Source organism: Pectinophora gossypiella, chromosome 20 (assembly GCF_024362695.1).
Source record: "Pectinophora gossypiella chromosome 20, ilPecGoss1.1, whole genome shotgun sequence".
NCBI lineage: Eukaryota > Metazoa > Arthropoda > Insecta > Lepidoptera > Gelechiidae > Pectinophora > Pectinophora gossypiella.
In genome coordinates this window covers 7788635-7800349 of record NC_065423.1, presented here as the reverse complement: position 1 = coordinate 7800349, position 11715 = coordinate 7788635, and the positions used below count along the sequence as shown (strand labels likewise).

General features: G+C 38.7%; 1 protein-coding gene across 1 annotated transcript in view; it reads right to left on the bottom strand.

The window, feature by feature from the left end:
- Positions 1-294: 294 nt before the first annotated feature.
- Positions 295-11715, bottom strand: part of LOC126376033 (uncharacterized) — a 41370-nt gene continuing 29949 nt past the window's right edge. Inside the window, exon 2 of the mRNA XM_050023191.1 lies at positions 295-1608. Coding sequence (XP_049879148.1) covers positions 640-1608 — 969 coding nt within the window. The 3' untranslated portion in view covers positions 295-639. The remainder of the gene's footprint in view (positions 1609-11715) is intronic.

Genomic DNA, 11715 nt, shown 5'->3' with positions numbered 1-11715 from the left:
GGTCAGTCATCTGCTATGTGAAGTGAAATTGTGTCTGTTTGGATGTAAAATAGATAAAATGCAAATTCCTTAGTTAAGTATTTGTACTTTTTTTTAACTTCTACCTACCTTATTGCTAATTTGTAAGCACGTAAAGTAGGTTGTTCATAAAAGAAGGAATTGGCTCTTATCATTTCAGTATGTTTAGGTATTGATCTAGTGAGGTCTACTTCCTATCATGGTGTATTTGTTTTCTTTTAAAATTAAACAACGGAAATAATACTAATTTAAATATTTTTTAATTTAAAAACATAAATATAATTTACAAAGGTCTTATACTTAAGCTTACTTAAAAATAATTATATTTTTAAATTCAGATCGAATTAGAACACTGGCTTACATTCACACACTCAAAATATCACTAGTTACGGCAGTGGTAGTCGATAGGAGAACCAAAAAAACATAGGACGCCATTTTGTGAACACAAATATCAGGACAAAAGTTTGGCTTACAGAAAATCATTCCAGGTTCATTCACCTCTACAAAAAATCTTTTACGGCTAATAAAACTTTCAACAGATCTTTTCAAGAGCTAACTTATCTTCAGTTCTGTGAAAAGTAACATTTAGTTCGGCGTTCTTTATTTACTAACCTAACAGAATCATTTGGCTCTTAAGTCTACAGTCTCGAAGCCCGATTCGGGAATGCCCTTCGAGGGGGTTAATTCTGGAGGCATTTCTCTTGACAGGGATGCTCTTTTGTGTCTCGGCGGCGGGACGGGGGCGGGCGGGGCAGTTTTTGACTTGAGCAGGCTCTTGATGCGCATGCCTCCCCTGTAGTAGTACAGGTAGATACCTGCGAGCACAGCGACAGCGACGAGCAACGCAACGATAGCGATGACCAGGCCGTACCAGGAGCTTCCAGAGCTCTCCTCCGGAGTGGGTACGGTGGGCCGTCTGCCCGGAGGCACGTACGTCGGTCTCGGCCGTCTCGTCGTGGTCGCGAACTTCTCCCCAATGGCTATGTCAGCACAAGCCCTGAACTCCTCCTGCGGTCCGCACCCCACCGCCCCCGTCCCGTTCTCACAAGTTCCCCAATTGTTTCCAGCTATATACCTCCATTGCAACACACAATGCGCACATTCAAAGTCGTCAGGCAACCTGTATTTCATTTCGTATATCTTATTCCCGTCTCTGGGATAGAACTTCGTCCCATCTCGTCCGTCGACCTTCAGCACGTGTTTGTCGAGACATTCCTGAGTAGTGCCTTTTGGTTCATCGCATACTCTGAATTCGAAGTATCCGTTGTGGTTAGCGGTTAGGTCTACTTTGATAGTGACGGCGTCTTTGGGGGCGTATCGTCGTACGATGACGCCTTTGCCGAAGCGGCCTCCGAGTTCGTGGGGGCGGGGTTGTGGCGCGTCCCAGGCGTCGCCGCAGACGCCACACTTGCCGTCGTTCTTGTTCCACTGGCGGGAGAAGCCGCCGCAGTAGAGCTCGTGGTCGTTGTAGTTGTGGGGGGTGTCGAACCCGAAGCGCCACGCCGAGGCCCGCGATGGCGGCTCGATTAGCCGCCCGTGACCATGCGTCCCGGATAGCACTGACAGCACCGCCAAAGAGCACCACAGTACCTGGAAAGATAAACAATAATATATGTTAATATATATAGTGTTGAGGAGCTCGGTGGCGCAGCGGTTAACGCGCTCGGTCTGCGATTGTTGAAGTTAAGCAACTTTCGCAAAGGCCGGTCATAGGATGGGTGACCACAAAAAAAAAAGTTTTCACCTCGAGCTCCTCCGTGCTTCGGAAGGCACGTTAAGACGTTGGTCCCGGCTGCATTAGCAGTCGTTAATAACCATCAATCCGCACTGGGCCCGCGTGACGGTTTAAGGCCCGATCTCCCTATCCATCCATAGGGAAGGCCCGTGCCCCAGCAGTGGGGACGTCAATGGGCTGATGATGATGATTATGTTAATATATTTTTTAATCGAAAATAAGGGAACGTAAGAAAGTTGTTGATGGGAATGCGTCACTATAGCGAAAATTGTAGTACGATTTAACTTTATCCGTAAGTATCAATTAATCTAATTATTGGCATTCTGAAAAAACAAACCGCTGCTAAAAGAAATAAAGTGCGATCTATTTTTAGACGCCCTCACCCCAGCACTACATTGATCGGTAAGTATGAAACTTATTTCTTATTCACCTTGACCTACAAACAAAATCCTACTGAAGCAACTATGTACAAATATAACTGGTTCACATTGTTTTAAAATATATCTATTGGTCCAATATTCCCAAGAATAAAATGGTAAAAATAGTATTCAGACGCAGCGTTATATTTTTTTTTATACGCATGATAGACTGTGATATTTTTTCCGCGTTTAGACTTATGTATGGGTGAAATAATTCTTGGCTATAAATAGCCGCCGAAGCTCTGAAGCCTCCTGCTTCTGCAGAAGGCTTCGAGGAGCGACCTCGTTTACTTGAGGATTTGCACCGATCGTGCTGCAACTTCCACGCACTCCAGGATCACGAGAAAGACAATTTCTTCTACCCACAGACAGTCCTCTTTGTAGGCCTAAAGCATAGAATAAGGAATAATCCTATAGTGATTAGGTGCTTGTTTAGTGGGCTGTAACCAGTAGTGGTATTGTAGTAAAACACCTATCCGTTACTTTACAGGACATTACAATTTGATGTAATATATCTACATTTATCTCATGATATACTTACCTACGTATAAAAGTACGATTCTTCTACCTCTAATCCTACACCAATAGATATTACCTACATATTCCCTATTTGAATCTATTTAAGTACTTAGGTAGGATAGGTATGACAGAATTTCAACTTTACAAAGAGCTAGGTAGAAGGAGCAATTTTCGTTTGACCGTATTTTCAAGTTAGTGAAGAGTAGGTCATTATAATTAGAGACACTTAGCTACAGTTATTTTAACGCGCCATGTTTCTGCGAGATTGTTGCATAAGTTATTTAGTGTTTTTTTTTAACGTGACTGATGGGAGATTTGACTCGGACACTCGGACGCATTCACTTGTCACTTCTCGGCCTAAGACATTTAACACTTCGACGGTCATGAACGTTTTAAACCTTCATTTGCTATTCCCCTCCCCACACCCGGTTGATTTTTTTTTATTTTGTTCAAAACACTTTACAAATTATTTATTTACATAGTATAAGACGCTTATCTAAAAGCCTGAATAAGGCTTATGCGAGAAGCGAATGAAAATTGCTCCCTCGTTACAATAATATCGTAACATTACGTTACATCTTTAGAACCCAAGTATAAATTCTTTAAAGTACGTTTACATGTTTTTATGTCAGTAAGTATGTCCGTTTGTTTGTCTTTAGGTAACTTATTCAATATATCGGGTAATATGTATTTCCACGTCCTCATGCCATATGCGTTATTAGTTTTTTAGTTAGATTAGTATTAGTTAGATTGAGGGGACGCCTTTGTACAGCAGTGGGAGTATCAGGCTGTTTTATTGTTTTTAATTTGTTATCTATCTGTATGGTTATTAAAGCAGCGATTAGAGGGAAATATATGTACATAATAAAACCAAGTCTACTTTAGGCTGATTTTGTTATTATCAAAAGTTACCTTTTGGCTCTTATGCTACCTATATTGCTTCTCTTTATATTGATGAGAATAATAATGGGTGGAATATGTTATTGTGCCTGGGTATAATAAAAAGGGTAATCATTTATACTGAAAAACAAAGATAAAAGATAGATAGATAGATAGATAAAATACTTTATTGAGCACAATGGACACAAAATACAGAGATAAGGACAGCATATACAGAAAAGCACAACAGGCGGCCTAAAAAAGAGGAAAAAAAAAGATGCATAAGTATGTCTGTTATCCATGAAATTAGAAGGTTAAACTATGACAATTCTGTACGTCTGGAAAGTCTATCATTATGGACATAACAAAGAGTACGTTTGACCACGTTTATTGATGTCGTCGTGTGTATTTCTTTGTCTAATCATAAAAAGTATCTAATTTAATATTAGGTTTGTCCTTTTACCTATTCTACATAAGTAATACTTATAAAAGACAGCTTGCATCCGTCGTCGGGTCGGTCACAACCGCGCAGTTGTCTCTTACGACATGGGCAGGATGAAAGGGAGGGCACGTTCCATGCCGACACATAACGACATATTCTAATATCAGTATTCTTCATCCACCTGCAATGACATGGGGTAAGGTGATGCAAGCATGTTGTCTTTTGATATATGTCATCACAGACTTAATTTCACTCCAATAGAGTAGAGGTGAGTAGAGTAGTCACCTGATTGCGCAAAAGTAAGATGATCCGTGCTTCGGAAGGCACGTTAAGCCGTTGGTCCCGGTTATTACTTACTGATGTAAGTACGTAGTCGTTACATGAGTCATGTCCCAGGGTTGATGGGGTTGGTAATCCACTTCACAACACACACGATAGAAGAAGAATACAGTACGCAAGTTATGGATCTACCTACCCCACTCCAATTTCATCAGTCATCCCGTGATCATGGCACTTGAAACAGTGTTGAAATATCGGGAGTAGTTGTCTGTTTTTCCAACTCGTTATAATCTGATAGCCTTCAAGGCTAGAGTGAATAGGCATTTGCTAGGTAAGCGTGATCCACCTTAGACCACATCGTCACTTACCATCAGGTGAGATTTTGGTCAAAGCGAGCCTATATTATTTAAAAAAAAACGTGGTATTATTCTTTATTCTATGACATTTAGTGTGGATAACTTGTACGGTCACGAGCATTAATATGTATACACTTTAGTACCATGTCACAATAACTTTTTTGACAAATTGAACTATAAGTCTCACTAAATGTCTAATTATGTTAGTGCGACAGAGTCCTAAAGTGGGTACATTATATTGCTCATGACTGTACTGGATTTAGTGTGCAATGTTTCACACAGGAAAGTATATCTGTAAACATGTATTTATGTAGATGGAGATAGATTAGTTAATGTTCACACCATCTCGACTGCACGTTTATCAGATAGGTAACTGTGGGAAAGCTTTTTATACCTAGGTATAACATGATCCTCTCTAAATACCTACTCCATGAAATACCTACATGTGACAGAAAGAACCAAATGCTATTTAAAAACGAGGAATGATATTTGAGGAGCTCGGTGGCGCAGCGGTAAACGCGCTCGGTCTGCGAATTCTGCGATTGTTGAAGTTAAGCAACTTTCGCAAAGGCCGGTCATAGGATGGGTGACCACAAAAAAAAAGTTTTCATCTCGAGCTCCTCCGTGCTTCGGAAGGCACGTTAAGCTGTTGGTCCCGGCTGCATTAGCAGTCGTTAATAACCATCAATCCGCACTGGGCCCGCGTGATGGTTTAAGGCCCGATCTCCCTATCCATCCATAGGGAAGGCCCGTGCCCCAGCAGTGGGGACGTTTATGGGCTGATGATGATGATGCAACATGATCCTCTCTAAATACCTACTCCATGAAATACCTACATGTAACAGAGAGAAACAAATGCCATTTAAAAACGGATAGAGTGATCTAAAGTCTTATCAACCAGAGCGGATTACCTAGGTACTTCTCCATCGAATTGTGAGTTGATATCATATAATATAACTTGCAGGTTATGCGGTCGATCTTTACCACTATTTACTTAAAGCAAGTATGTAGTCGTTACATGAGCCATGTCAGGGCCTTTGGCTTCTCAATAGTAACCCTAATACCAGGGTATCACGTGGGTTGTGAAGTCAGTGACTGACAGGTTGCGACAGCCCTGGTGCTAGGGTTGTAGCAAGAAGTCAGTACACACTTACTAAAGTAAATAGCATCCGGGACCGATGCTATAGTTACGTCTACTGGGCACAAGCGTTCTATTTTCAACCGGAGGAGATGAAGTTTTTTTTTATCAAGCTTTTTATCTTTATTTAATGTTGCCATGTGGGATTTTCCAGGCTACGTTGCTTAAAATAAATGTAGATGGCGCTGTACAGAGTTATCTTCGTTTAACCTTCTAATTTCATGGATTTTTTTTTGTTTTGGGTATAAATTTATTTATTTTATTTTTACAGTTTTACATTCAGCCATTACAGCAAAAACCAATTCGACTGAAACAAACCCATCTTAGACAAAACTATTATTATTATTTTTTGTTAATGTTTGTTATTACACCCAGGCACAACACATCGTCCAAAATAAAAAAAATTCTGATCAAAATAAAGAAAAGCAATATATGTATGTAGCAACATGATTCTATACCATATCTGATCGGAATATCAAGCACGAAATCATTTTAAATATGCTTCTGCCATTACATTTGTTAGGGTTCGTAATATTTATTTTATTATTTAATTATTATTAGATTAAGTATATAACTTAATAACAGACGGAATAAAGTCGTGAATCTGTGTCACGACTTTATTATTTTTAATTTGGAACTGGCATATTATTTCATTTGTTTTTATTTTGATTTCTTCTTTTTCGAACGAGAACGTTTTCCCGCCTTTTTGAATAAGGCGGTGACGGGAATTTGGTTCGGTTGCGGTAATCTGTTATCAAGAGTTGGAGAGTTAACATTGTTTATGAAAATATAACATTATTCAAGAGAATTGCTGAATTGTTTGATTACGACGAGCACCTCCCCACCTGAGAGCAGTAGTATTTTACACATTATATTTTTGATTTTAGTTATCTACTCGAGCAATGAGAAAATAGGTAATTGTCACGTTAAATCTGTACAACGCCATCTATGTTGTTTTTGGGAAACGTAGCTTGGAAAGTCCTTCATTACAAATGCCGACGAGCTAATAAAAACTAAATGGTTATTACCGATGCCATGGCAGTATTGATTGCATAAAATTACGTCTATGACTGATTGGGTGATGGGCACTTTCGCTTCGCTTGTTCACGGTCCGTCATAACAGGAAGACGTGAAATTGTAGTCACAACGGCTTGTGCTTTAAATACGCGACAACACATATTATTAAAAAGAATAAGGTTCACGACAGCCCACAAAATTTATATCTTGTCTTCTTCTTCTTCTATCGCACACGATAGAATCCACAGGTTCGCTGCGAAACCACAGGTTGGGAGGTGAATAACCCCATCAACCCTGGTGTCAGGATTATTATTAAGCCGCCAAAGGCCCCCGAAGCACGGAACATCTTACTTTTTGGACAATCAGGTGGTGTGATGCTCCCTGGCCGGACCACTATTTAGTACGCAATTGCGAAGGAACTCAATACGCGCTACATAATGTCTACTTTCATCTGCATACCAAGAAAAAAATAGTACGGCAAAGAGTTAAAAGAAAAATGATATTATTTGTGGTGCGGCCAGAGAGCAATGCTCCCCAGCCGGACCACTGTGAATCTCAGAAATTACGTTATGTAGTCATGCAATGAGGGTATGAATAAATAGACCTAAAATTCTACTCCTTACGTTTTTACTCTGATCCTCGAATCTTGTCTAGATTAGAGTCAATTAAAAGTTGAATGTGGTCCGGCTGTAGAGGATTCTCTGCAGCCAACAAATTTTATGGTACAAAGCTTACCAGATTTATTTATGCATTGAAATAAAAGTATAACATTTCTACTTTCTACTGACGTCACTTTTTTGGAATAAAACCTAACATTTATTTAATTATGATCAAAACTCATTGGCCGGACACCTTGTCCGGCCAATGAGTATCTAATTTAAAAACATATTTTTCAGTTTATGAGACGATAAACATGTATTATCTGAATCTAAACAAAACATTTACAATAAAGGTCTTATTAAAACCCTTAGAAAGCCTTAGTTTTACTTAAAATAACAATTAATAATGTTAGGATACAAACATGTTCTAAACGCCTGACAAAATATTAATAGCTTTGCATTTTTATTTCGAAGCTTCCGATATCTGTTCGTCTGTCTGTATAACTGTCTGTTACCGGCCTCTGCAGACCGAACGGTGAGTGCTAGGAGACTAAACTTACAGAATAAGTGTTATGGTAACCGCTCTCATGGCAAAAGTAAAATTTTCGAATGTATCTATAAAAAATCTATCTAATGTCTATGTAATATAGTGCTGTTGTAAATAACGATATTTTTCCAATAGCGGCGCTAGTTATACATCCTCTTCCTTTTTATTCACTGTTGTGATGATGACCATCTTTCCTTTTTGCCCCACTTATTCTAGTCTCACGATTTGTATTTCGATTGATATGTGTAGCCAGAAACGTTCTACGTAAGCTACAAAGAGAAAAACCAGTCAAATGTGAGTCTACGCGGGCAAAACCGCGGGCATCAGCTAATTTTTATAGATACTTACATTCGAAAATTTTACTTTTGCCATGAGAGCGGTTACCATAACACTTATTCTGTAAGTTTAGTCTCCTAGCACTCACCGTTCGGTCTGCAGAGGCCGGTAACAGACAGTTATACAGACAGACGAACAGATATCGGAAGCTTCGAAATAAAAATGCAAAGCTATTAATATTTTGTCAGGCGTTTAGAACATGTTTGTATCCTAACATTATTAATTGTTATTTTAAGTAAAACTAAGGCTTTCTAAGGGTTGTAGTAAGACCTTTATTGTAAATGTTTTGTTTAGATTCAGATAATACATGTTTGTCGTCTCATAAACTGAAAACTATGTTTCTAAATCAGATACTCATTAGCCGGACACCTTACTTTTGATCATAATTAAATAAATATTAGGTTTTATTCCAAAAAAGTGACGTCAGTAGAAAGTAGAAATGTTATACTTTTATTTCAATGCATAAATAAATCTGGTAAGCTTTGTACCATAAAATTTGTTGGCTGCAGAGAATCCTCTACAGCCGGACCACATTCAACTTTTAATTGACTCTAATCTAGACAAGATTCGAGGATCAGAGTAAAAACGTAAGGAGTAGAATTTTAGGTCTATTTATTCATACCCTCATTGCATGACTACATAACGTAATTTCTGAGATTCACAGTGGTCCGGCTGGGGAGCATTGCTCTCTGGCCGCACCACAAATAATATCATTTTTCTTTTAACTCTTTGCCGTACTATTTTTTTCTTGGTATGCAGATGAAAGTAGACATTATGTAGCGCGTATTGAGTTCCTTCGCAATTGCGTACTAAATAGTGGTCCGGCCAGGGAGCATCACACAATCAGGTGAGCAGTTTGTAATGTCCTAAGCAAACTAAGGACACAAAGTGATTTTTGTGATATGTCTCCACCGGGATTCGAACCCGGGACCTACGGATCGTGAGCCCAACGCTTAACCACTGGACCACAGAGGCCGTTGCCTTACCTCACTAAATCAATTTCTTGCAACAACGGTTACAACGGAAACGATCGCTGGGTTAAATTAACCAGGCAGTTATTTCCTTTTACTTCATACGACGGACGGGTAGAAATTATAATCGCTTGTAGGCAATCTACATTCTAGTGAACCTTGAAATTATAGCTGTGATATAGCTAAGGGCGTGTGGAGAATTAATTATGAGTATAAAGACGGGCCTCCGTGGTTCAGTGGTTGAGCGTTGGGCTCACGGAGGCCCCGGGTTCGAATCCCGGTGGGGACATATCATAAAAATCACTAGTTTGGTTAGGACATTACAAGCTGATCATCTGATTGTCCGAAAGTAAAATGATCCGTGCTTCGGAAGGCACGTTAAGCCGTTGGTCCCGGTTACTACTCGTACTTACTGATGTACTTAAGTAGTAACCGGGACCAAGTATGTAGTCGTTACATGAGCCATGTTAGGGCATTTGGCGGCTCAATAATAACCCTGATACCAGGGTTGATGAGGTCACAACCCACACGATGAGAAGAAGTATAAAGATTTATTTAATCGAGTTACATTAGAAAGGATTTTAGCCTTGGTGTCAATGCTTAGTAAATGATAAAGTTCTATATTTATCGATTTTAATGTTATCTTGTTTCTTCCGTGATATAGTACGATCTACTCCGGCGTGTGTGTATGAAACGATTGATGAATGTGGAGGAAGCAAGAGAGAAGTGTGTCAGGTTCGGAGCAAATAGAATTGCATAGTCTCTGCTTGGGAAATCGTCGTGAGTTGTTATATACAGGTGTTAGTGACATCGTAACGAATACTAAGGGGGATGATTCAGACTATGATTCTGAGTTAATATCAAGTAGAATTTTTCGTCGCAAAATTCACGATTCTTTTTATATATTTAAATTAATTATTTTCATTTCTATCCTTTTGCAATGGAAAATTACACTTGATATCAACTCGGTATCATGGCCTGAATCATCCTTCAAAGTTTTCGTTACGATGTCACTTACACCCTGTATGTATGTATGTATATTAAGATACATATAAATCATTTAAGTAGAATTATTTTTCCAAATAGCCGCCTAACAAAGTTAATTTCTTTTTTTTAATATTAGACATTGATCATAGTAGCCAACGTAAGACAAATAATGCTATCAAGATGAATCTACAGCCATTGTCATAGGCTTAGCCTCCCAAAAACGTACATTTATCATTTTATCGAACAATAATATAAAGGGTCGAAATATCGTCAAACGTAAGGTCATCGAGCTATTGTATGAAAATCTGTGTAATTACACGCAAATCGAAATTGTTAGATAACGAAAAGACAAGACAATGACAGGACAAACGGCTTATGCAGATAAGGTACTGTACCTAATACTTAACTAGGTACAATAGATTTCCCATTTAAAGGAAAATTTGCTAACGCTTTTGCAAACTTCTCTGTTGAGCTTAAAAAGAAAGTTAGTGCACATGTTAAGCTACTTTCATCATCATCAACTTAAGAGCCACGCTCTTGTCGGTGTAGCATTTTCCATTCCAGTCTATCAAAGGCCAATTCCTTGACGTCCCTATAAGACACGACGTTAACCTTTTCTTTAATCTGTTCCATGTAAGCTCTTCTTGGTCTTCCCCTTCCTCTCTTTCCTTCTAGCTTTCCTTCTATGACGTTTTTAATGAATTCGTCGTGTCTTATTAAGCATACTTTATGTATAAAAAACTTATAATAAGATTAATGATTAATTACCTAAGTGACTCAGAATAATAATGGATGTTTGTGCCTGGGTGTAATAAAAAGGGTCATCATTTATACCCAAAAACAAAGATAAAAGATGCATGTCTGTTCCTGATCCATGAATCAATGATCCATGAAATTAGAAGGTTAAACGCAAAAAAGTAGATGAAAAGTCCCTCATCAAAAGTGTTAAAAAAGCGCTTGCGTTGTTTTCACGTTTGTTGTAACTACTTGATAACTTCGCAATCTCCGACGCATATTTAATAACAAAACTTTTAGAGGTCATTGACTATTTGTCACTTTGTTACATGCTACAAACTACCTTCTCCCATTGAAATGCCATGACTCGCACATTCGACGCATGATCATGACATTGGCATAGAGCTTTCCAACACGATTTCCGTGCGAATCATGGCGGATAGAGAAATGAATGTAAGTAGGTACATGCAGTATGGAGACGAGAATTTAGCATTGTCGTGGAATGATTAGGCAAATTGGTGTGTGAATGCTAATGGTACTACGTGAGCATTTTTGACAAGTGGTAATTTAAGCTAAGCGCTTTTAAATAGCTTAAGCTGAGAATATACTCGGCTATAAGTACAGGTTGAGATAAGCTGTAATAGTTTCAGGCGGATGAGACGTCTGTTATGTAAAAAATGACGATTCAAAGTGTAACTACGTATGTTACCTACTGAATAAAGATACTTTTGAATTTTG